Source organism: Egretta garzetta, unplaced genomic scaffold, assembly GCF_000687185.1.
Source record: "Egretta garzetta isolate BGI_Z169 unplaced genomic scaffold, ASM68718v1 scaffold233, whole genome shotgun sequence".
NCBI lineage: Eukaryota > Metazoa > Chordata > Aves > Pelecaniformes > Ardeidae > Egretta > Egretta garzetta.
In genome coordinates, this window is record NW_009259194.1 from 251021 (window position 1) to 278220 (window position 27200).

Genomic DNA, 27200 nt, shown 5'->3' on the forward strand with positions numbered 1-27200 from the left:
CTCTGGGCAGGGCTGCTCTCCATCCTTTCTTCCCCCAGCCTGTATTGATCTCCCACCACGGAGAGGAAGCAGCCAGCCAAGCCCAGCATCGGAAAGTGGCCTGCACCAACTGCAAGAGAGCACCGTGCTCCCTATGAAAGCCTTCCCCCCTCCTCCACCCCTTCTGGACCTTTTGGCAGGAGCATTTACTCAGAGGGACCTGTGTCTGCTTCACCTGGTTAGTTTTTAAGCTCCATGTGGCGACGATGACAGCAGCCCCTAGGCCAGCAGCCAGCCAGGTACCACTGTCACGAGACCCAACCGAGATCCCATCGCAACAGGGACAGGCACCAGCTTTACAGGGCCACTGGACTGCACGGCTTGCAGCCGAAGCGGCACTTCATTCATTTATAAGCCCTGCCATACTGGGAGGAGCCGAAAGCTCAGTACAAAAAGAGAGCATCATCCTTATTTGCCCTCCGGTCTAATAAAACGCAGATGTTAAAATCTAAATTGAATAGGCATGGCTTTAGGTGAAATGGCTCCTACCCAGACGCCCTGCACTGCATAGCAAGGGAGGGCAGATGATGCTCCAGGATGAAAATCGCATCCGGATCGCTTGGCTGCTCACCTGATTCTGGAAACCCATCGCCGGAACGTTGCATCTCACGGCAGCGTCTTCTTCGTGGTTGCAGCCCTGCGACTCCGTGTTGAACTTGCAGTCCGTGACTGATTTTTCAAAGCCCGTACAGTCGATTTCGTTGAGATGAATTGGACCCATGCCTTCGGGAAGAAAAGAAGAATAAAAAGGAGAGAGTCCTTACCTTCTGTCCGTGCTACTGTGTGGGGAAGAAATACCCAATAACGCTTTGTTAATACGTTGCAGACATCACACCAGCCTCTAGCATTCAAAACACGGTAATCCTGAAAAAATTCCAGTGATTTCTTGCAAAAATAAAACAAAAAGCTGCAAGATTATTATTAGTAATTTTACCGTTAAATTCTTTCCAGCAGTCTCTGGTACTCAAGAACCGCAGAAAAAGCCAAGTTTCCATTGTTACATAATTTACAAACTTCAGCTGGAGGAATTTGCAAATTATGGCCTTTTGGCTGGGTCCGTATGCTGGAATCTGCTCCCAGTCGAGCCCTGACATTTAAACAGGACACAGACACATTTGCTGGGACAACAAAACACCACCACGGGGATGGGTGAGAAGTCAGTGAACGGACTCTGGGGCAGGTGTGTGTTACAGACTCCAACACCCCTGATGGAAATGAGAGCGCAAACTGCAGGGAATGGTCTCAAGCTGTTGGGAGTCAAGTTGGATAATTTGGTTCCTCTCTGGACAAGTGGCAGCAGACAAATTGGCATTTCCACCAAAGAGACGCAGCAAGAGGAGAGACACAGATGAGAAGGCAATAATCCTGCCTGAAGCTCTCAGGTCCTGTTTCCAAACTAAGCCCAAAACTAGTTAGAAAGAAGTTTTGGGGGGGATGAATCAGAGGTTCCAGCAGATGATCTTCACAGAAGAACCACCAGAGTCTTTCTTGGAGCCCATATAATCCACGAGTAATTGCCGACGGAAACACACCGGATAGTTTTGACAGGAGATCCCTGCAAGTAGCAGATGTAGAACCTCTGGTCTCCAGCCATTTTCTAGGAAGCCTTCAGAGATGGGAGGCTATGAATAAAACCGCTTCTGAAATTTGCTGTCAACATGCTCTCTCCAGACTCGGTGTAATCAAAACGCTGGCAGACACCGTGCTCTGACCTGCAGGTGCCTTGCTTCACTGCAGCCCTTGGCCAGGCACTGCTGCCCAAGCCGCACGTACACCCGTTTCTGGTCAGCAGCCAGGAGCAGCACAATGATGGTGGTGATGAAAGGCAAAAGCCACAAAAGACGTATCCAAGAAAGCAGCATCTGCCCACTGATACCCTTCACCAGCTCTTTCCACCAGCTGGAAGAGGTTGACCAACACCAGACACAGGAATTGGTGTTCAGTTTGGAGTTCCCCTTATCATCATGCGTAGCACACAGCGGTAGGCTGCCGGAGGCCAGGCTGACTGATCCGGCTGACGGAGGTAGAAAAGCAACTGTTGTCTTACCATTTCTGACAGCGACTGCTGGTTCTTCGTTCCTGCAACACTCTCCTCATCATAGCAGAAGCGATGAGGGCTCCACAGAACCAGAGAGCTGTACCTGTCTCAGAGCATTCAAACCAGCAGAGAACAGACCATGGAAGTGACATCCTGGCTGCTGGCTCCGTTTCTTCGTCTGCACCCAGAGATGACACAGATTTCCCCAAGTTAGACAGTGGCAGAACTACCAACTGTGCTCTGACCAACAGCCCCCCAGGCACGCGCTGCCTCACCACGAACCCTCTTTTGCTCACTCCTCCGGAAAGGAAAATTTTACCCAGCTTCCAAGCTTGCTCCTTTTAGTTCAAAGAAAAGGGCTGACTCTGGGAGGCAGGAAAATGTAATTGGTTTATTAACGGTAGGTGGGATCCTTTTGCTTAAAAGCCTCTTCCTACTGCCATCTGCAGCCTTCCTAACTCTACGGGGCAGCCAACACACCTGCGACTCGGAGACCTAACCGTGGGTGACAGTTTAATGGCCTGCCTGGTGAACCCCTCACCTCCTCAGGCTTCTGCTCAGGCACAGGGAAAACAGAAAAAAGAAAAAAAAAATATGCTTTTTAGCATATTTCCATGATTGTGTGGTGGAATGAGCCAAGATGCACCCTGGAGCCGCCTTCCGACAACAGCAGCAAGAACAGCAAAGGCAGAGATGTAAACGTATTGGGTTTAAGCTCATCCACAGAATTAATTTGGCTCTGGCCACCTTCTGCACCTTAGCATTTTGGCCAGCCCTGCATCCACCCACCATTACAAGGTCCATACAACGTGGGAGCAGACTCCTAGGCTGAGGCTGCTGGGGAATGTGTAGTTAGCCTTTTTTTGCTTGTCTCTCATTAAAATCCCGTTTGTGGTCTCCATCTGGAAACGGTGACGCTGCCCTAGTCATTTTGCAAGCCACCGAACAGTTCGAGTAGGAGGAATGCCTCGATGCTGACCAGAATTGGAGGGTGATACACCAAGAATGCAGGATGGATCCAGTCTGACGTTCCCCTCTGAAATAGCCCGGCAAAGTCATACCAACGAAATGACAAAGCGAGAGGGCAGGGCCCCAGCGCTGATCCACATAACCCTGGCACATTTGCTCTTCTTGGGGAAATTCTTTTACAATACATGGAGGCACAGCAAGTGCTGCTGTCCCGGGCACTGAAATGTAGCCAAAATACGGTGATAAAAATTGTATTTCCTCCCATGCCATTCCCTTTAGCATAAGAACAGGATTAGGACTGTATATCCAACATACACATTCACCTACTGCTTGAGGTTTTAATCTACCATCTCCCTCCCAGGACATTGTGGTGGACAACATGTTGGAGAGATCTGGGCTCGATGATTTCCTTTCAGACAACTCTTGTGTGAAGAAGTAGTCTGGGTCTCGGTTGTCCATCTATAAAAGGGAGATTAAATCATCTTCTCCATACCCTGAGCTCTCCGTGGTCGGCAATCATCTCCCACAGGTTGCTGTCTTAACGGGGACTTCTAGGCACTGCACACTGATTTAACACGCAGCCTGTCTTTGTGTGCTTTACCCTGCGAAATTAAATCTCCAACACAGCAATGACGAGACCGGACCTTCAAATTAGCCTTTGAACCCACAAATTCACCGAGATGCAGCTGTGACAAAGCAAAACGTAAGCATGGCCGTGGGCACAGCTGTGAGACTCCCCTCCGCGGTGGGAATGTGGAGATGAGTTTGGGCCAAACGAGCTCCTTTTCCTACCACAACGTGACGATCTGGCTGCTGAAAGGAGTTACCAAGTGCTTCTCATCCCAGAGGACAGTTTTGACAGGGTGCGCTGATGGATTGCCCGTGTTTAACATTAAAAGAACGGAAAGCGTGTGGGAATCGGCAGCTGCTGCGATGGGTTTCCAGGCTGTGGGAGATGGCAGGGAACGGTGCGTTCTCGCCCCTCACGTGGCAGCCGCTTTCCCCCCCCGTGACGATTACGCTGTTTCCTAGACGCAGCTGAACACATCAGCAGCTCCCTGCATCTCACCGCAGGATTTTTTTTTTGGCAAATCCAACAGACAGGTCACATTTGAAAGCTTTCCAGATTCTGGACACCACCACTGTGCTTTACACGTGTTGTTACTTGCCCCTCTCCTTCTCCAAGTCATGCTGGGCTGAAGAAATGTCACCCATTCTTTTAGTCTCACAATAAAAGGTTTGGTTTGGTGTCATTTTCTTTAGGGTTTACCCTACGGCAGCAAGGCGTGTGAATCAGAAGGTGGTTTGAGAGGGCGTACGTTAGGCTTTGAGTTACCATTTACCACAGTTTGGGATTTAAACCAACTCCCAAATACAGGAAATCCAAACCCAAACCTGGCTCTGAACTGTTCAAATGCCCTTCTATTTATAATGGGCTAAATTAATGTTCTGGTCTTAAATTGGAGAGTGGTTGAAGTCTCGATCCAGGACCCATTTTTTCCAGGAATCTTCTAGTAATGCATTACACCATGATGTGGATCTAGAAAACTCATAAAGAGGATTTGACAGCAATGGATGTGATAAGAAAGAAGTAATTACTGGAACAGCTGTCTGAGGGAAAGGTTAAACTCATCACCACTAGACTACTTTCAAGGAATCTCAAGATTTTTCTAAGTCACATATTCCAGTTCGGCTTCAAGCTCCTGGACTCAAGAGACTTATTAAGGGTAGAGAATAAATTCCTGGTCCCCAAAACAAACATCCCAGAAAAAATACGCTCTGCCCTGAATCATGAAAGGCTTCTCGGAGGTGGACAAGGCACGAACGGTCCCGGGAGCTCTCGCTGCTCTTACCTTGCCCGAGCCTCGCCCCCGTTATCGCCTCCTTGGCGCTCCCGAAGCCCAGCTCTCGGCACACCACGCTGGCTGACACCAGGTTCCAGTTATCGTCGCAAACCGTTCCCCACTCCCCATTTTTCAGCACTTCCACTCGTCCTTCACCAGTGTTGGCTCCCCCTTTCAGCCTCACCAGTGGTTGCTGGAAGACACAGGCAGCAGGGAGGGGCGTTAGCACTGCCTAGGAACGAAGCATCCTTTCTTTCCAGCTCTTATTTACAGCAGGCAAGTTGTGGCCCAAAAAGTATGACCCTGAGGCACCTTAAAACAACTATCACGTACTATAAAAGGCTGAAAGCACTGGATGGAAGGAAATCTTTATCTGCTAAGACTTATGGTATGCATAGACATATGTTTCTCACATCCCTGTATGCGGGCAGAGAATAAAAAGAGACATCTTAGCTCCCTGTTTCCCTGTATAGAATCATAGAATGTTTACGGTTGGAAGGGACCACTAGTGGTCATCTAGTCCAACCCCCCTGCAGTGAGCAGGGACACTGCTAACTAGATCAGATTGCTCAGAGCCCCGTCCAACCTGGCCTGGAATGTTTCCAGGGATGGGGCCTCCACCCCCTCTCTGGGCAACCTGTTCCAGTGTTTTACCACCCTCATTGTAAAAAATTTCTTCCTTACCTCTAGCCTGAAAGTTTTCTTCCTTACCTCTAGCCTGTAGTTTTAGTGCTTGGGTTTAGGAGCATTTTTCACACACACAACAACCCGGTTGTCGTATCGTGTCTCTTGGGAGCCGTACGGAGGGCTTGGGAATCGCACCCAGCCAGCTAGCACACTGCTCTCACCCACTTGCTGCCCATGGTTCAGCCGCTAGATGGATTCATTTGCTGTACAGATCTCCAGGCAGGGGTCCTGGGTTAACCACGGAGACCAACGTGGAACTCAAGCCACCTAAAACCTGCCTGCTGCAGTTCGGACTAGTGGAGTAAGTGACCTGGCAGATCGCAGTCAGAAATACGCCGCCGAGTGGCAGGTCCAGTTCTATTCATTTCTGTTCTTATATTTCTATTACTCACTGACTATACATCCCTTATTTCTTTCCCCAGTGCCAAGCAGAGAGACCCACCCACTGCTGCACCCAAGGGATGTGCTGTTGCGGTGGGAGCAGAGTCTTAGGCAGGGGAACACCACGCGATTTGTGCAGAGTCTGAGACCAAAAAAAAACTTAACTTTTAAAACTGGACGCATACACAGTTCTCCAGGCTGGGGTCACAGGAAGGACATCCAAAGCCTACACAAAAGGCTTAAGGAATTACTTGGCAGTGTGCGTGGCTTAGAAGATTAGTAATGATTTACAAGACCTTTCACCTTTGAGGCCTAGATCCTGCAAGCCCTCGTGCAGAGAAGTGCCTGGACTCCAGGCAAGCAAACCATGGACAGGACTGCACTATTCCTGCTACAGCAGTGTCTGGAGCTGGGGGCTTCTCAGGTGCCAGGAGAAAGCCCCCTCCTAAAGTCACAGAGGTATAGGGCTGGGGGAGGCAGGCTACAGCCAAGGGCTATAGGCTAGACCTAAAGCACCTAACGCACCCTGCAAAAAACCCCTCTTACCCAGCATTAAGGGCCTCCAGACCCCGAAATCACTGCTGTATCCTAAGGCTGCACATACCCTACAGCTGGAAAATTTCCATCAGCAGCAACCTAAACCACATTTCCTGCAAGTTAAGCTGTTCTTTCACATTCAATCGCCCCACTGACACCGAGAACAACCGACTCCAGGGTCGTTTTATAACAGCCTTTTGCATATCTTGGAATTTTTACACTACACTCAGCCCTCTCCTTGCTAGACTAAACAAACACAGCTTTTTCAACCTTTCCTGTAGGCCATGTTTTCCCAGTCTCTCCGAGCATTTCTTTGCGGAAGATACAGGGGTAGTGGAAATGCCAGCTTATTTATTTCCCTTGTACCTCTACGGGAGAAAAAACCCAGCAGTATTTAAGTGACTGTTGAACAGCAAAGCCCGGCAGCAACTGGGCATGCATTCAATTGGCTCGAACAGAACAGCTCAAACAGAAACGTGACAAATGTATTTTCTTACTACTTGCTCACAGCCTCGCCAGCGGCAGCGGCGAGCCAGTCTCCCACCCGCCTGAGCCTGTAGACGGAGGCAGGGTACCATGTATTTGCGAGGGCAGAAACTCAGCTGGGCTTGTAGTAGGAAAGGAATGCAAAAAGGGGACATTTGCACATGGTTTGTGGCTGGGGGCATACACATGTTCAGGCCCTACAGCCCATAGCTGCTGGTGAATAGTTACACCCCCCCCTTGACAGGTTGCGTTTGCTCCCTGCTCACCTCCTGCCTGAAGGCTTTTCGGAAGCCGCTGTGGCTGCTGGGGGCAAAGGCACGTCCGGGGACACAGCTGACTACTGCTGGCATCCCATTCTCACAGGTCGCGTTCTTCTCTGCGTCCACATTGAGGTGATTGCCCAGTTTGCAGCTGGAGACGTGAGCCTCGTTCCCACTGCAGTCCATTGAGTAAGCCCAGTAATGCTGCTTCCTTCTGCTGGCAAACATCCTTCAAGGAATAAAAGGGAACAGGAAAATAAAAGTTAGGAATCCAGGCTAGTGAAACCCTGGCAGGGGTTGCCCAGAGAGGGGGTGGAGGCCCCATCCCTGGGAACATTCCAGGCCAGGTTGGCCGGGGCTGTGAGCAACCTGATGTGGTTCAAGGTGTCCCTGCTCCTGCAGGGAGGTTGGGCTGGGTGACCTCTGGGGGTCCCTTCCAACCCAAAACATTCCGTGATTCTGTGATAAAAACTGCACCGATGTAACTACATTTGGGAAAAAATGCCTTGAAATAAAATGAGGATGGAACAGCATTGTTTGAAAGCTGATCCATTCATGCACACAATGACTCTCTGTTAAGGTGTCACTTGGGAATAAATAGGTCATCTCCTTCAGCTAAAGTCAGAGTATGAACCAACAGTGCTGCCAGAGCTACAATTATGCCCTCAAGGGAGCCACGTAATAGAGATCCCTACATTCTGCAGGGGTCAGAGATCAGTTAATTCAAAAGGCAGCGCACAAACAGGGGCTGTGCAAACAACGCTGGTGAGTTTGGACTGGAGAGGCCCCCAAAAGACCTTGCCCTTAAATGAGCTGTTCTTTTCGCCGGCCATCGCCTATCAGCTGTGAGAAGATGGCAGACTGGGAAAAAACCATGGCTCTCCAGCTTCTCTCAAAGCTGCAGCATTAACAACCGTGAGCCTGAAAGCAATTTCCGAGAGCAAGAGCAATTCCCTTGATGACATGTTCACAGCAGAGGAGATTGGCAGCAGTTTCTGCTTCTTGCTCCCAAACTGTAGCACTTGCCTGGAGCTGCTCCAGGGACTCCTAAAGGGGGAAGGAGCACGTGTGATAAACGAGAAAAGAAAGTAATCCAGCTTCATCCTGACTGTCGGACGACTGTATCGGAGCTAAAACAGTCAATGAAGCAGAAATATGGGTCAGATCATTACCAAAAGGGAGACGTTAGTAGTTAAGCTGAAAAAAAAAAACAAAAAAAACAAAAGTCAAGGTGCAGAGGAGCCCATGCCCTGCTGTGATCCTGACGTGGCTTTGCACGATCCCTGTGCTGCTCCTTATTCCGGGACTAGCTGCCACGCAGTCCCAGGGATCCAAGGATTAGCTGTGATAAATGGCATAGCGAGGTGGGTGGAACTTGCTGGGAGAAAGAGCACCAATTCTGATTAACCGTAGCATGTCCCTGCAGGACAGAGAGCCTGGAACAGGATCTGGTAAAGGAACAAAGAGCCTTTCACAGGCTGTTGGTTTGAAACCAAACTGGACGGGTCAAGGTTTTCCCAACTGACGCCCTTTGGCAGTCCCATGTGGGCTAATTTGCACCATTTTGGATGCTTGAGAGAACTATCTTCTCCCCTTCTGCTGGCTAAGCTTTGCTGACAGGCTCAGCAGTTGTCTAGGCTCATGTGGCTCACGGCCATGGACTAATCCTTTCCGGAACCAAATTTCTCTGGGTTGAGGTTAGGGCCAAATACAGCCGGGCTGGAGATACGGATGCAATTGCATCATGTGACGGGGAGCAAACGCTGTGCTGGAGAGGACAGAGGATGGGGCAGTGCCGAGATCTATCCCATGGAGCAGCGACAGGCAACCTGCCTGTCTTGTGGGTAAAACACTGGCTGCCAAACTCCAATTCTGTCAAAGCAGAGCTGTCAGGGACCCTGGATCAAGAGAAAATGCAATAGGGAAATAGGAAGGTGGAATAAAAATTTAAAAAAATAAAAAAGTAAAACCAGGGAGGATGCAGGCAGAAGGAAAGTGCCCACTACTTCTCAGCTAGAATATCTGGTTCAATTTGGACCAAACCTTGTAGGTTTTTCTTCCTTTTAATTAAACTACCCAGGATATCACACATCTACAAAAAAGCCATGAAAGCCTCTGCCCCTGGACTGTGGGAGCTCAGCACCGAGGTCCCACTTGAACATTAACTGCCCTCTTGGACTGCCGAGCGATGGGGCCGATTCGGGCATACGTAACGTGCCAGAAGGCGTCTGGAGGCAGCTGCGTTCAGCGATGACCACCCCACGCTCTCGTAGCACGAGCCAGCCCTGCCCCACCAGCCTTTCAGTCTGTGCGCTCCGTATGGAAGCGAGGACCTGGAGGAGCATTTGCACCGAGGGCCTTTCCGCAGACATGTGCCGAGAGCTCCCCAAACTCCAAAGCAGACAAGAAACACAGCCTGCCTTAGAGAAGCAATTACGGGGATGCCTTATAATAGCAAACAATGACCTCATCCTGGAAATTTCATGAGGCATTAACATCTGGTTGGAATTAACGGCCCTTGGTAGGCTGGGGAGAAACAGCCAGAGAAAGCCCCACCTCATTTCCCCAGACCGAATATATAGAAAAAAGAAGTAGGATACAGATGTTCTTTACAGACAGAAACTCAGGGCATTCTTGTTATTTACTTTTTAACATAGAAAGGGTGCAACGCGCCTTTCATTGGCCTTGATCTAAGCCAAGAGCAGGGCTGCTCAGCTCAGAGGCGTGAGTGAACTGTCACGCTGCGAGAGTTTAGCCAATTCTAGGTCAAGTTGGAGTCCAAACCACTTCGACTGGCCAGGGGAGATGGACCTTCACCACATAAGCTTTAAACAGAGACACAGGTTAAGCCCAAGGGCTGTGGGAAGTGGCTCAGGGTTTAGCTAGAGCAACCTTGCTACGTAAGAATGAAAAATGCAAGAAAAAAAAAATCATTACAGCGTACAATTCTGGGAAAATTCACCCATAACACACTGAACAGAAGCTGGTGAACGCTCTTCAGGGGTGTGAGCATAAAGTTTCTACCCCTGAGAAATTCTTCAAGCATTTACTGAAGTTAAGAAGTTTGCTGTCTTCAGCCTCGGGGAGGCAGGAGAGAAGCCAGACCCGCCACCTTCCGCCAAAGCCCTTCAGATCCTGGCTTTGCTAGGGAGAACTCAAACCCTGATGATTTCTACCACAAGCATAAAAGCAATTAACTGCCCTACGTATCTGGCCAGATTTATAATGCTATGAGCAGACTGGTTAAACTGGGAGATGCTGTTTGGACTGACGTTGACTGAAGTATCCTGGAACTGCTGAGCTCCTCCATCCAATTCTTTGACAAATCACAAAGCTGTAAAGGCCTCCAGAAGGCATCACGTCCATCTGCCTGCCCTAGGCATCTCTGGCCACAGACTTCCACTCTCCCCGTCAGCAAAATGCATTTAATTCTACTCTGCTTTCTCAACCAGAGCAGGAGTTGGGAGGAGGAGTTAACAAGTGGTGCCTATATAAAATCACTTTGAACAATGAACATGGAAACAACATTGAGATTTGTTTTGTTTCCTAACATAAATCACGTTGTCAACTACGGAGTCTAAGTTACATTCAGGAATAAAACCCTGGCACCGGGACAACAATGAACTAAGTTGTTTTCTTTCAAGCAAGATCCATCTGCAAATCATTTCACCTCCCACCACTGTGGAGCGGCAGAGCAGAGTATGGGCTGGCTCAGCATGCAGAGCTGTAGTTTGTGGGGAGTGGGATTGGTGGGGATGTGGGAAGGGGGCACTCGCAGCCCCGGCCAGCAGAAACCCAATTCCAGCCCGTCTCCCAGCTAGAGCGGGAAAGGAACTGCTCTTGGGAGGATGGTATTTATGAATTAGGGAGAGCAAAGTCCGGAGAAATGAGAAGAACGTTTCTGAGGCTTCACACGCCTGTGGAGAGAGGGTTTAGGTCAAGTGACCAGCCAGAGATGAACTCTTCCCTCCCCAAGACAGAACGTTACCAGAAAGCGTGTGGGACGGAGCAGGGAGCAGTGCTGTCATGGCCCAGCTGAACCCATTAAGGTGGTACCTTGATCATGAAGCCAAGATCACCTGTGAAGTTCCCAGCCCAGAACTGGGAGGTTTCCCCCACCAGCAAAGCTACCAGCAGCACGGGTTGTACATGATGCTTCTGCCAGTAACACAAAGGCAAATGTCCCAAGAAAGAACACAGCTTTTTAAACTATGCTAACCAAACAAAACCACCTAGCTGACAGAGTTTTACAAGTCTCTTCCCTCCAATAAAACGACAGCCCATCTTCTTCCAACCTGGCCTAATATCCAGTGTATTTTCCAAAATATCTTTCTGGGGTGCAGGAGCCCAGCAGGCCGTTACTGCTTGCTGAAAACGAGCAAAGGTGAGGGAGGTACGAGGGCACCGAGGCTACGTAAGCAATCCGGCTGGCTCAGTAGCAGAGATCTCCTGGTATTTGTGAGCACTGCATATTCATAACTCCAGCTCCGGTGAATGGGATACTATTGCAAGAGACAGGACAATTACCAAGCACCCTTTTATTTAAGGCAGATGGCTCCAGCTACTAAAGTGAATGCTTTTCTTGGAAACACCACAACTGAGAAGCAGGAAAAATCTACTTTGTCTTACCAGGGGTAATTTATTCTGCCCTCCTGCTCTGACGCAGGGGATGGAAATCTCAGACCTGAGTTTGAGGGAGAAATGCCACACCGATGGGAGCAAACGCTCCTCTAACTGGTGTCCAGGGCAAAACATGAGACCGCCTGGTAGCAATTATTCATTCACTGCCCATGTCCCTGGGAAGCCTGAAAACAGACTTCCACTTGGGTTATTTATTTTATATTCTTTGCGCTGCTATGTGGCTTTACGCTATTCCAACCCAAGGACCTCTTCAATTGATCACGATCTTGCTAGTGAAAGAAATGAAACTTGGCCAGCCAGTTCCAGAGGGAGCTTTCAGAAATAGCAATTGCAGAGGCCAAAAGGAGCAGGCAGGAAAACCACAACTCCTGCCTGGAGAATTCAGTTCTCCCCCCTTACCAGTTGACACTTTCCCACTCCATAGGTCACAGCGTAGGAAAGAAACGAGAGAGAATTGCACTTAAACTATTTTGCATCTGCTTTAGGGTGTTATTTCTAGGGAACAGTGTAGGAAGAAGCAAGTCTGCGATGAAGGCTGGTGACAAAATGCAAGCTGAAGCAATGACAACAAAAAAGACCAAAGCTCCTGGCTTTCAAGAAACAGGTAACGCAGCCTGAACTGATCAGCCTGCAGCTCTGAAATACCCAACATTCTCTCTATGGATTGCTATTTTCTTCCCTCATTTTAAAGCCATCTACAATTACAGGAAGAAAAAGCAGCATTGAAATCACAACTGCCCCAAGCCACATCCTTCTGCAAGCACCATCTCAGATGTGCAGGCAGAAGCAACGTTGGGAGGAGTAGCATGGACGCACTACTGACATTTTTAGCTCAGCACTCAAGTTCAGAGCCGGCCTTACGGACAGAGCAAGTCACACAGCTGGAGGGGGCTGGCAGCTCTTCCAGCCTGGGACCCTGAGGAATTGCCAGTGCCAAAGGAGCTGAACTGGGGTTAGCAACAGTGAGAGATTTACTGGGAAATATTCCCCTGGGCAGAGTGCTCCTTTGTGGGTGATTTGGCAGCTGGACAGCCACAAACCACGGTCGGTGAGCCTCTGCGAGAGCCAGCGCAGCCGGTAAACGCGGGTAAACATGTTGTGAGAGGTGTGAGACCAGGAATTGCATGCAGTAGTGGGAAGGAGGAACCTGGGCAACAAAGCACCACAAAGGCCTGTTTTATTCCAAGCTTACCCCGCTGGAGCTTTCAGCACATACCAGAGCTGGTCCTACAGCTGGCTTTCTACAGAGGGATGGGGTAAGCCTTTCGATTTTCCTGTGGCTGATGGGTTTACTGGGGGAATGTGATCAGTTTGTTCACATCCATCCATCCCCTGCACACAACGCAGAAGCTATCACTGGTGGAGGAAATGGCTATTTTATAGCTGGGGAAAAAAAAAAAAGATTTCTTCAGCCAACTGTCCCATCTCCTGTTATGGGACCTATCAAATACTACAACTGATACTGCACTAGGTCTTCAGCCAGAACGGTGAGGATCAAACGACTCCCCTGTCTGCACAAGGAAATGCCTGACATTTCAAATATTTACACAGAAGGAAAATCTGATCTGAAGGAATGAAGCAGTTGGAGGTTTTTCTACCTCAAGGTCTCCAGTGTCATTTGACAATTTGCATTTTTGAACAAGGCCCCAAGTGTTCAAAGAAACATGCTTGTGTCTCATACAAAGCTCTGCTCTTACTTGTAGACGTTGGTGTTGTATTTCCTCTCGCTTGGAAATCCAAACATGCCGCAGACAACTCGGGAATTTTTCATGGTCCAGTGCTTGTCACAGATCTGCTTCCAGGTCCCTTCGTCTTTCACCTCCACGTAACCCTCCGTGACAGGCACCCGCTTGCGGTAGGTGGCGAGGATGGCACGGATCCTTATGTCCTCCACCTGGATGTTCATGTTCTGTAGGCATAAAAGAAACACGAATGATGCTGGCTTGCAAGAGAACTGGTTGTGTAGCTTCAAGGTGGGGAATAAAAACCAGTTCTGTTCAGGGTTATGGCTGAGCAGAGGGAAAAGACAGAACAGAGAAGTAAAACCTTTCCACCTTGTGCAAATCCAGCCTCCATCCTCAGAAAGAGGATGCTTTTTCTCATTTAAAAAAAAAAAAAAAAAAAGCATTATTTTACGAATGGCTATATAACAAATCTCCTTTGTCACTTAAATTCACCGAAGTGCTCGTTTCAGAAGCACAATCACCTTAATTTAGTCTCAGCTACTGCGGAAGTGAACCGAGCTCAGCTTTGCTAGGGCCTTCTTAACGCTGGCAGGGTGCAGGGCAGCGGGAGCCCTGGCAGGGAAGGGTTGGGGCTCTCATCAAGCCCCTGGACATTCCTTCCCCACCTGGCCTGGGCAGGTGCTGTGAAAGTTGGGATCCCGATGTGCTGACACCGGCATTTCACTGCTTCCCCAAGCCGGGTTCCTCCTCCTCCTGAAGCGTTACTTGGGATGGCAAATGAGTCACGAAGGTTGAATGGATTTCACATTTGGAGCCTACGTGAGGACACTGCACAAACAAACCTTGCGGGGACCCAAGCCCAAAAGCAAAGGCTGACTGGAAAATATCCGCTGTGGCAAGCAATTACAAAAGAGCTACTGAAAATTTTATAACTTGCTTCCAGGAGAGCTTTTCTTGTCAAAAAAATGTATAAAACCACGTGGTTCTGCTAGCAGTTACATCAGAACTGAGGAATCCTCCCCTCCCCTCGCTCAAATTCAATCACTTGGAAAAGAAAAATGCCCAGAGCTTTAAAGAGACACTGGCCTCTGCTTACTGATGAGCGGCACCCAGAGGTATCGAAGGCAGGGAGGTGGCAGCAGGACATGCAGAGTCCTGCAAAGTACACGTGGTGCATCCATTCTCCAGATGCTTCCCCGACACTGATGCAAATAACAGACCCTGGGCAAATGGAAACCAACTGCAGAGAAAGAGCCTGCTGGGGCAGGGAAAGGGGCAGCCATCCCTCCTCATCCTCAGCTCTGCCCACATCACCTTGGGCAAGTCACTTCAGACTTTTTTTCCCCCCCTTTTCTTTTGTTCTTCCCCCAACCCTTTTTTTTTTTTTTTTTTTAATTTTATTGTCTACTTTTACCACCCAGTTTTACAGCAAACCAGATCACTGATTCCTCCTTTCCCCTTCAGCTGCAGGAATTCAGTCCTCCAGCAACGTGGCTGGAGCATCCATGAGAAGCCCCCAATCACCCTGGAAAACAGGACCTTGTGATTTACCCAGTAGGACAGTGCTACCCATACAGGGTTCACAGTTTGGACTTAGGTTTGGAAAGCTCTTGTAGCCCTGAAGAAGAAATAAAAAAACCACAATGATATGCAAGCTTGTTACATCTGAGACATTTTAAGGTGCTCAATGGGTCTGATGCAAGAGCAAACTCCTCCTGCGCAGTCTGGGAAGTTCATTTGCAATACAAAGAGTCTCTCCTGAATTTGGCAAATTCTCTTGAAATATTGCATAGCTTTTGACTACGTGCTGTCAGGAAAGTAGCAGAGCCTCTGTGCATTGAAGGCCTCCCCAGGCTGGTTTCCAAAGCCCGCAACTCACTTTTCCCCTGGTGCAGTTTATGAAATGTTTTCAGCTCTTCACTTGATGGAGAAAGCAAGTTTACCTGGAGCTACAGGCCAGTGCTGCCAGGGAGAGCACCTTGTTTCTCTGCTCCCCCTCCCTTGCCTTAGTAGCGTCTTCACCGGGAAACAAGAGGTACTCAAAGCCTTAAACCCGTTTGGAAATAGCTGCTGAAGATCTAAAAGTGTTTTTAATAAAAGCATATTAAAAGGATTAACCCGAAGGACAGAAAGCCAAAGCTTAAAATTGCATGGGAAAAGCACATGAAAAGAGAAAAGATGGTAATTAAGGAAGAAATTTGCATTGACAGCTGAGAAAGTGGGTGATACAGCCTAAGTGAGTTTTTCCGTCTGTGACTGCAGGATATATCCACCCTATATAAAGCCTGAAGTACGTTTGCTACGCGCAGTTATGTCAGCATCAGCCCTACTGCATATTAAAGTAACTGAAATGGAACATTTTCCCCGACTAGACCTGACATCAGCAACGTGCTAAAACCCACCCGTGGTTTTCACTTGACGGCCACTTCCATTTTGCTTGAATTTAGACAAGCCGGAGGCCGCAGCCGGTCCTCGGTACGACGGAGGGGAGGAGTGTTTGGAACAAAGTGTGATTTCACGTTCAGGAACCGCGTTCAATACGCCCGTGTTTTGTGCAGAAGCTGCACGACAGCAGTCGCTAGCCCCATTTGAATCGTGCGGAGCGCCCTTCCAGATGTTAAACATCTGCCTGGTGCTTCCACCGCAAAGCAGCAGAATCATCATTCCCACGCTGCACCTATTAGTCATCGTTAATGCATCGCTGTTCTCACTACTGCACCATCAGAGGTCTTCGCAGAGGTGGAAGGTGGTGACAAATCTGAAAAACCTCCAAGGCAAGCAGAGCACTCGAAGGATAGGAGGAAGGGGCTCTGAGCAACCTGATGTGGTTCAAGGTGTCCCTGCTCCTGCGGGGGGGTTGGACTAGATGACCTCTGGGGGTCCCTTCCAACCCAAAACATTCTATGATTCTATGATTCTCAGCCTCTTTTTGCAGGCTGAGAACAAAGGTGTGGCGAGAGCAAACTGTTTCTCCAAAGACCACAAGGGCAGGGAATCGCATCCACGTGTCCCGAGGCCCCAGCTCTAACCTCTCCGTGAAGATCCCTCCTGGAGCAGGGAACATCAGCTAAACCTCTAGCACTAAAGCACTCGCATTCTGATCAAGCATGTTTGGTTTTTTTCCTCCTTCCCACTCCACCAGCCTTAGCAGGAGCTGTGTTGCCCGAACCCAAAGACACCCAGCCTGTTGATGCTGAGGAAAGAGCCTCTGCACAGGGCAACGCGCAGCAATTCTTCCCTGCTGTATTCCTGCAGCTTCCGAGCATCTGTGTCGCACAGACTTTCCAAGCCAGAGGGTATATTTTAATGTTCAAAAACCCTGGATGGATTTGAGAATCCCTTACTGGGATTTATGATATCGGGAGCAACAGGCGAAGAAAGAAACGAGCCCACCGAGTCAGAGAAGGGGGGAGAGAAGTCACAAAGTTGCAAAAAATAAAAACTCTTGAGAAAAAGAAAGCCCGGGAGCGCTGTGAGGTACCGTATGATTTGCCCGTTATTTTTGCAATTAGTTCAGCAGCTTAGCAAACAAAACCAAGTTGCTAAATCTGTTTCCATCAGAGCTCTGACCACTGCTGGGGTGGGGATGCTGGGGTCCCCGTACAGGATCCTGGGGTGCCCTGACCTAGCGCGGTACCCATGACCCAGTCTAGGACTCCAGATGCCTGCGTTTCCTACTTCCAGGCTGTGTGTTTGGGCAGGTTTTTCCCACTAACTGATTGCACTGGGTTGTCCTTGCTGGTCATTTCACAGGAGTGGAAAATAAGGTGTAAAAAAATAAAGTGAATGGCTTCCTCTTGGACTTGAAAAAACCACAGTCAGAGCCAGCATGATACCTCAGGCACTGCAGGCTCCAGTAGAAAAGTCCCACGACACGTCTCTCTTCCCCCAGAGATGCTGACATACACACAAAAAGAAACCCTGCTCTGACCTGGGTCTCTGTTGTAGTGAATCCAACTCTTTTGTCATGGTTTTTTTTGCCTCTATTTGCCAAGGAAGAAAAAAAAAAAAGTGAGCAAACGAGCAAGAAATAAGCCATCATTTCGTTCCCTCGAGGGTATTTCAATCTTCAGATAGCTATAGCAGACAGGCATGCAATGACATTTTCATGATCTGTCTGAGAGCAAAACCAATCCACATCCATTCCCCTTTCCGCTCACCAAGGGTAGGTTTAGAGCAGAGAATTATTGATATAGCAACTCAAGGGTTTGCTCTGAGTCTGAACAAACAGCAAAACGCCCGAGAAGAATTCAACGTGCTGTAGAGCTCAGCTTTATGTTGGAAGATTAAGGAACAAAGGATCAAAATAAGGTTTCTCAAGGAGAAAGGACTGCTAAGAGCTTTCTCCTGATAACTCGTTACAGATTTGAATGGTTTCCTTTCATTACAGAGTTTTTGTTACACTGGGAGTATTCAATAATGCAAATACAGGCAGACTTATATTTTATCTTCCAACACCAATGTGTAGAGCAGCTGGGCTAATGGTGAAAACAGACTCCACATAAAAATCAGAAGCAAACAATACTTAATAGCTAGAGCAGACTTTTTTAAATCACCCTCTCCATACTTTATGTACACGTGGAGACAAACGCCTACAACAAGTTGTCATACCAACCAGGAAACCTCATCTCTGAAAGCTTTGCTTATTCTCCCTTTATAGCTATACACTGAAGCTACGAGGTAGACCCGGTAAATCCTCCAAAAGATATCCAAGGATCACAAAGCAGGTATCCGCAACCAACTCGGAAGCTGAATGCACATCCACCAAGCTCCCACCTCAGGTATCAACCATGAAGTAGAGCCTTCAACAATATTTCAGGAGCCAAGCAGCCGTTCACCAAGGAGAAATGCTACCTCTAGGAAATAAAACTGGGTTGGCTGCACCCCACGTTAAAGGAAGGAAAACAGTGGCCCAAGTTCCAAAGCCAACGGGACATGGCTTGCTCAGTCTAAGGCTGAGGAACACAAAGCAGGGAGGGAGAAAACCAGGCACAAACTCACAGTTCAGCTCCTTCAATACAAGGGAAAAATGCTGCTGAGGATTTTCTGCCCACAAAGCAAGAGGAGAGACCAAGCCCAGAAGGAGTTAACGCTCATGGCTCACACATGACAGTCCTCCCCTTCCCAGCTTAGCCTAGTGCAATTTCCACCTATTTAGGCCAACAGCTATGGAAATGTACGTGCCAGCCCTTTTCCTTCTTTTTTTCTCCCCCTAAACTCCAAGTCTTCGAATTCAGCTACTAGCGTAATTCAGACCTGGATCTACAACCTCCCCTTTGCTTATGAACCAGTGCCACCCAGACACCTGGGGTTGAATCAGCTCTTGCCTTTGCTTTCTGCTCTCCAGACAGAACTGCTAGTTCAGAGGACGGCGTGTCTTCATTGCTGACCCCGTGCAAGGAGTTTGTGGGTCTGCTCCGTCGCTACGGGCCTCATTCGTCAAGCTGCAGCTTCGCTTTCATCAGACATCCATTCTGGCTCAGACAAACTCCATTAAGGGAGTAAGTGCACATGCAATAAGAAATCCGAAGGCATTTTTTCTCCTGCTTGAGTTAAGCCTCCTTAGCCTTGAAAGGTGTGAAGAAACAGAAAGCAAGATCAAGCTGGGTATGGAGGGCAGGGGGAGGAAGCGTAGTACATCTATTCCTGGATTCAATGCTCTGGCTTCCACATCAACCTGCTTTTCACTGGAGCCACTTGACGGTGTAGAGCGATATAAAACTTGGACCAAAGCTAAAGTAACTCTGTGGTCTGAGGCTGGAGAGATCCTGCTCCATTCTGCCACGTATCTCCTGTGTGATTTCAGCCACACAAACTCACTAAGAATCACAGAATGTTTTGGGTTGGAAGGGACCCCCAGAGGTCCCCCAGCCCAACCCCCCTGCAGGAGCAGGGACACTTTGAACCACATCAGGTTGCTCACAGCCCCGGCCAACCTGGTCTATTTAATTCAAGCAATATATTATACAAGTTCCATTACTTCACACTAGATGATCCTTGAGGATCTTGGGGACCTTGAGGTCCCTTCCAACCTGGGACCCTATGATACAGAACAGCTTTAAACAGTTTGGGTTCTGTTACTTTTAATGCACTTCACTATCAGTGCACGATTATTTTTTTTGAATAAGTGAGAAATTAAATGCTCCACCATTCGTTTCATGTCAGTGTGAATTTTTTCACCTGACTGTAATTTTACTTAACACCACCTTCCTGACAGCTGGGTCCCACTGTTCCCAGATCCAGAATAGTTAAAACTGGTGAAACGCATCCCTTTTCATTCCTGTATTTGTTTTATGCATCGCGTAGCATTCCCCACCTCCTCGCTGTTACCTCTGGCCTCTTGCTCGCTCTTCTTCACCCCTTCTGGAAAGGGGAGACAACGCTAAGCTCACCTCACCTGCTCTGAATTGCAAAGCCTCTGCAGCAAGGGCTGCACATCTGTATTTGACCAAAGCAAAGATATGATTTGAGTTAGGACTTCCAACATCACAATATAAATTAATATAAAAACGAGGGGGGGAAGCACGAAACTATTCTGGGCTGGGCCATCTTCCCTCCACCCCACTCCTTTCCTCGCCAAGAGCCACATCCAAGACCTGCACTGCTGCTCCCCTTCAGTCCCAGACACAAAAGCCCACCGCAAGCCAACACTCTGTTACGAAACCAATGAATCTCAGCTTCAGAAAGCCGGGGCCTGCCCAGAGACAGCAAAAAGAAAGGGGTTTGTTTTTGAGCTTTCACAAAAGGATTCCTGGCTCGGAAAGTTTTCACATGAGCCTCAGCTGCTTTTGTTTCCAGTCTCTGAACCAAATGCTTCCCCACGGCTTCGGATCTGATTGCAAAAACTGACAACACTTTCATAACGTTTTCTTTCACCTTTTGCCATCTGTTTTGTGTTGGCAGAACAATTATGCCCAGGACAGCATCCTTGTGTCCTCCTCCACTGCCCAAGCTCAGCGATAGCCTTTCTTCTTGCAACAGCCCTGGGGATGCGCGGTAAGCCATACAGGGAGGAGATCCCGTTCCTAGAAACCCAAGCGCTGCTTCGCAGGCTGCAGATGCTACCCTGGTTCTGGATCACTGGCTCCTGGCTGAAAGCAAGCCACAGCAGCTGGGATTTCAGAGGGGCTTTTCAGCAGAGCATCTCAACACTCACTTTAAACACACGCCCACGCGCTCGGTGAGGACTTTAAGAAACCAGCCAGAGAACTGCATGGGGCAGGCGGGTCTGATCGGCTATGGCTGCACGTCTCTCCCCTACGGCCAGAGAAACTGCTCAAAGGCAGGCAGAAAGGGAACCAGAATTAAATTTTTGCATCTCTGTATTTTTCTTTTTTAAATAATAATAAAGTAAAAGTCACCATGAGTGACGCTAAGGATTGCAGAGCAGGAGAGTGGAGGTATTCAGTACTGGCTCTGGCACCCATCTGGTCACCAGGAGGTTGTACAGGCAGACAGCTTAGGCAAAGGTGCACTTCTTACCACAAATCCTTGGTTTAGCCAAGGCAAGGAGCCTGTGTGCTATCTCTGTCTCTGGTTAGTCCATATTTATTGCTCTTCTGCTTTAAGATTCCCCGTGATCCGCTCACACTGCTCTTTCCTTCCTTACGCCTGACCTCTCCCCACTGCCCCTCAGGTGCAGAAACCTCCTTGTATCATCGTTTTTCATCTACAACGGAGCTCCTGGATTTCTTGGCTTCCCAAACACCAAGACATTAAGGCTGCAACTTGGACGCAAAATGAATTGATTTTTTTCAATTAAGAACACAACACAAAATCTTTCCAAATAGCCTTTGTTCCTCCCACAGACTTCTTCTCTCCTGCATTTAAACCCTTTACTTACTTCCACTGAACTCTCAGCTGCCAACTCTTTTCCCCTGAAGATGACTTTTTAGAAAGCTGCTTCTTCACATACATAGGAACGGGTGGAATCTGTTTTGATTTAAACATCTGGAGCTGTGCCTCTCAGTCACAAACAAGGTCCCAGCTGTTAAATAACTATGGTGAAATAGATGCTGCAAGACAAAGCTGGGTTGCCTATGGGGGACAGCAGTCCCCTGGGAACATTACGCTGTATTGGACTGCAAGCACTTTTTGTTCTGGGTTTGTGCAGTACAAAAGGGTAAGGGATGAGAGTGCAATTCAGGATTAGGGTCCGGGAGCAAATACAGTGCAGATTATAAATGACAAAAGCCGAGGCCTTTGCTAAACCACGAAACGCTTCAGCGGCGGCCTCGCGATTGCCAATGCAAAGCCGGCTAATGAAAAGCACTAGAGAAAAGAAACGCTGGCGACGGAAGCGAGCAAGAGAAGGCAGGAGCACTGAACCCTGGAGATACTTTGGCATGAGCGGGAGGCTTAGTTTCGGATAGGATGCTGCTCTGTTCCGTGCGCATCATGGCCCGAGGGTTTCATGATGAGCAAAGCTTTTACATTCTCCATTTCCTTTCTACTGAGCTATTTTAAAGGCAATCTGGATCAGATGCTGCGAGCCAGCCAGATTTATTACCTGATCTCCATGCTGCAAAACAGAACAAGATCGTGCTCTGTTGTCAGGCTTAGTTAAATATTGCCTCGTGTAACAGAGAAACAGCATTGCAACCAGCACGGCGGCTGTCGGCTACTCGGGTCCTGGACACAGGTGGTGCAAGGAGACAAACAGCTTCACTCTGTTCTCCGAGGAGCTGCAGCACACCGATGCCAGCCTCAGTGCCTTCTCAGCCCTACACCTCTTCTGACCCTCTGCTCTGGGGAGACCTCCCCTGGAGCCCTGCGGACAAGCTTTTTAGTAGGGCCAGCTGGGACAGGACAAGGGGGGATGGCTTTAAACTAAACCAGGGTAGGTTTAGACTGGATCTAAGGAAGAAATTCTTTCCAGTGAGGGTGGTGAAACCCTGGCAGGGGTTGCCCAGAGAGGGGGTGGAGGCCCCATCCCTGGGACCATTCCAGGCCAGGTTGGCCGGGGCTGTGAGCAACCTGATGTGGTTCAAGGTGTCCCTGCTCCTGCAGGGGGGTTGGGCTGGGTGACCTCTGGGGGTCCCTTCCCACCCAAAACATTCTACGATTCTACCAGCTCCGTAGCTCATACCTCCCACCAGACGACAAGCAGCAACTCTCTGCCCAGCCAGCCCAGCACCCGGACATGCCACAAGCCATCACAAAGAAACCATTGAGGCAAGCAGTTAGAAACTATCGCACACATACACTTTAAAATTATAGCACTAAAGAAACACGGTGGCTTACCCCAAACAGCAGCTTAATTAACATTTGTCTGGAGTTAGTTCCAGAAGAGATGCTGGCAGCCCTTCTACACACGCAAAGCACCAGCATTTATTTTACACATGGGCTTATGTTTAGAGAAGTCAACATTTACACCAAGGGGAAAGAAATGAAACTGCTGTTGTCATAACAAACAGGCAAATAAACCTTTTCTTGTCAAACATTCTTGAGAACTGGACAGTCGAGACGTAGAGCTGAAGTCTCAGCTGGTGGTGACCTAAGCTGCAATTCCCCACGGTACGGCGAGACTCTCCACTGCACGGCAAGAAGCTTGATAAGAGGAAGATTCATCTGTGTGCCAAGCCACAAACAATGTCCCCGTCCTGCTCCCTTCTTTTGCACCCTCCAGTCGCCAGCAGCTCAGCATACATTTTATACAGCCTCAACCACAGAGCCCAGTTTAACTGAAAGCTCCCGAGCAGGCCTTAGCAATGCCCTTTCCCACTGCTTAAGAAACCTGGACAATACAGTCCAACCCACTTTTAACCTGGCATAGCCAGAGCTTTTGAGCCATTGGGCTTTGAAGTGAGATTTTTATATTTCCCATATGACCAGAAGGGAAAAGAAGGACAGAAATAGCAGCACAGCCTGGTATGTTTAGCTAGACCTTGTCTGCCCACCGTCTGGCCAAAGCTACGGTCTAGTCTCAGGTACCAGATCTATTTGTGAACCTGTAATGGCTGCAGCAATTCGATATATTTAGAGTATGTCCTATTTGAAGCCTCTCTGTGTGCACACAGAGGAAGAGGGTGGACAACAAATATTTTGTTAAGGATGTTTTGGGGGATAGGTTAAACAAAACCACAACCTATCGTGCATTTATTTAAGAAATATATTAAGGGTAGGAGTTAGTTACTGTGGTCTTAAAATTGCTGGTCAACCCAGTAAGGCAGTCGCAGGTGGGTTTAGACAACATGAAGTGGCTACACGTACTGTTTGAAAAAGCAGGGCCTGCATTCCCTGCTCATGGTTTTGCGAACACACATTAGCTCATTTTGATTTCAGAGCTTCTGGCATGCTGCAAAGACTTGGGAAAACATCGGAGACTGTGCACACATTTAAACTGCGGGCTTTGGCACCGTATAAAGGAACCTGAAAGCAGGTCCGTGCTACCCACCCAACCGCTTTCAGGCACTCGTGAACTGCAAGACAAGAAAGAACCAACAGTTGTACTGCACTCCTGCAAGGGTTTTATCCCACTCTTTGCACCATGACGTCTTGGTGGAAGGAGGAGTGCAGTTCAGGACAGTCAAGATGCACGGATTCTGCTCCCAATTCTTTTCCTCCTAGAACCTGGCCCGTCCCCTTACAGGCTCCTCCTGCAGAACGAACAGTGCTTCCTTGGGGCAAGCAGACAGCACAAGACCCCGTGTGCTCAGAGATCTTTGGCTAAAGCAGCAGATTCCACTTGTTCTATTTTACAAAGCTTGAATTCTTGCAGTCCAGGGTAGGTACTTACAGCATTTACCGTCTGTCCCTCCCAAACTCCATCAGAGAGTCCACAAGCAGTTTGTGTTCTCAGATATGCTTTGAGCACTTAAACCCAACATGAATAAACTTTTCTTTTCCTCTGACCCCACTCACAACATGCCTGCCACACTGCAATGCCTACAAGAGTTACCATTATGAATAAAGTGGGTAACGTGCTCTGCCAATATGGTTAGACCCAAGTTGTACATCAAGCCACTACTGTGAATTACAATACGCAAACCAGAGCTTTTACTGGAGGCTAAAAAAGGAGGAATGCAAGCAAAAAAAAAAAAAAAAATTCAAACTCCGAGTTAAACAATGGTGTTATTTTAACAACAACCTTGGCCCCATCGGACTGCAAGCCCAGATGCCTCGGTGGAGGATCACAGCAAGCTGGTTCAGCATCAACTTCTTCATGTTCCCAACCATCCACACAGGCTGTGGGCAGCCTTTATGTTCACATATAGTTACTGGGTTAAGCCAAGCTCAGCCACACACTTGCAGCCCTTTCAAGCACAGCTACTGTCTTTTTTTTTTTTTTTTTTTAAACCCTTTCAAGGTGTGTGGGTTACTCTCACAGAGCTGGAGCCTGCAGGAGGGGAGAGAGGATGCGATGCCAGTGGTACCTCCCTTTCCCCTCCTGATGCTCCCAAAGGCAAACAGGTAATGGCAAAGGCAAACCAAGAGCCTTGCTCTCTCTGTTAATGAGATGCTGTCTGCGTATTTAGTCTACAGACTTTGAAGAGGAGGGGTAAAAGCCCCTGTGTAAAGTGCATCCAAGGTCATCGCGCTCACGTCAGCATCGAACAAACGCTGCTCTCCTGGCTTTGCAAAGGTGAGCAACCTTCAGTGTTTACGCAGCCACTGAGCTAAAGGGGCATCAGGCTAATTCTGACCAGCCAGCAGCCCGTGAAAGGGCTGTGCTGCTGTGCACATTCATCACCCTCCAAAAAATAATCCTTTGAACAAGTCCCAAGGCTAAAAGCTGCAGTGGCTGCGGAAAATAGCAAGCAAAAACGACGGGAGTTTCTCTGCCCTTTAGCAACAGACTGATGGATTTCAGACCTGCCCCAACCTCGGAACCTCTTCCTGCCTGTCTCCCATCTTCTTATCACAGATCTTCCATCACTCACCCTAGACTGCAATGTTCCACTTTGGGCTGTGACCGGCAACTCATCTTACAGAAGCAAGGGTCAGGCACAGCCCCTTCCCAACAGGGAAGGGAATGGAAAGGCTCAGGGACAGGAAGAGATATGATGTAACCCTCCAAATATGAGCTGTAACAGGAAAAGATCTGTCTGAGCATATATATATATATATATATATAAACCAAGTGGTTTATGGCGATGGAAAATTTCATCCTATACTACTTATCTGCAGCATTTCCAAATTGGGAAATGGAGGTATGTACGTTGTCCAATAAAAATAAACTCTGCTCGAGGGCTATCATGTTGCTTTTAAAAGAGTGCAAACTCTCTGCCTGTCAGCTTTTAGGCAGCAAGGCCAGATTTGAGCAAATGTCAATTTGCACAGCCCCTCTCTGCTGGAGCCCCATCAAAATGAAGTCAGATGTTGTCTTATACCTACTGGCTTTCCACGTTAAATCTTAGCAGCACTTGGCAGCCCCAGAGAACTTAGCACTAAAGGGTCTTTAAGCCACTTTCCAAATGATGAATTTAAGATGGTCTCTCTGTCCCTGGCAGTGGGAACGCGCCGAGCTCCCTGTTACAGGCAAGGGAAAAATCTAAGTGTGATGGCACACGTTTGGCAATGGGTTAACCAGGCTGCACAAAGCACCTATTTTCCCTGAAATTGTGCAACAAGAAAGCAGAACAAAACTGCTGCTCCTACCCCCCCGCGGCTGAGACCCCGACATCTGCGTACGCTGAAGTCAGTGCCTGCTCCTGTTAATCTGCTGGCTGTAAACACATCAGTTTGCAAACAGTGAGATCCGTTGGGGAATCATTACAGTTGTTACTAACTAGTGTGGGAAAGCGACATTGGAAAGTGCAATGGAATACATAAGCTCTGTGCATCATCTTAAACCAGGCCTGTTTTGAGTAAAGCCTGGTTTTAAAAGCAGCTTAAAGGCAAACTGAAATAGCTTCCACTGGAAATCTCAGTAGGAAATTTGTACTGGTTTAGCTCCGTCAGTGCAATAGCTGAAGCCAGTGGGACTGGTGGAGAGACCTGACCACAGCGTGGCTGTTCAGCAGAAAATTCCAGGCTCTTCAACCCCGATCTCATTCCAAAGAGAAAACATCACTTAGGCAAGCTTTGGACTACAGACTAATGAACCCAGCAGCTTACAAAACGATGATGTTTTCTCTGGTGAATGTGAGGTATGATATGCAGAATTCCCAGGCACGTTGGAGAGGGCAAAGACTTTCAACTTGCATTCACACAAGCCTTTTGACCTTCCTTTTTGGAGTTTGTGACCCTATGAGTAAACCCTGCTCATCATCTTTGACTCAAACCATGTCACGCCAGCTGCCAGCGAGATAAAGCAAAGATTAAGGGGAGGAAAAAGTGAGGTTAAACACCCTTCCCAGTACAAACTGGGAAGGCTCTGGGAGTGCCTCGCAGAGGCAGGGAGTCCCCCAGGACTTTTCACAGGGCACTGGGTACCACCCATGCACACCCAGACACCCTAAATCCCCCATGGGGTGTTCAGCCATCCACAGGTGGGGTGTCTACACAGATGAGGGGGGGGGACCCTCGCCCTCCCAGAGGTGACAAGGTGGCCCAGGGGTGTCCCCAAACCCTGGCTGTGACACAGGGGTGTCCCTCCAGGTCGTGTGTGACTTCCCCCGAGTCAGGACAGTGTGCATCAGGGTGTAACATACAGGCGTGGAGCAAGCCCGGCGTGTCACAGGGTTGTGTG

General features: G+C 48.6%; 1 protein-coding gene across 1 annotated transcript in view; it reads right to left on the bottom strand.

Annotated features, from left to right (window-relative positions):
- The window catches only part of LOXL2 (lysyl oxidase like 2), a 57456-nt gene that overhangs the window by 11920 nt on the left and 18336 nt on the right, over positions 1-27200 (bottom strand). Inside the window, 4 exon segments of the mRNA XM_035891403.1 lie at positions 611-762; positions 4900-5083; positions 7248-7470; positions 13580-13791. Coding sequence (XP_035747296.1) covers positions 611-762; positions 4900-5083; positions 7248-7470; positions 13580-13791 — 771 coding nt within the window.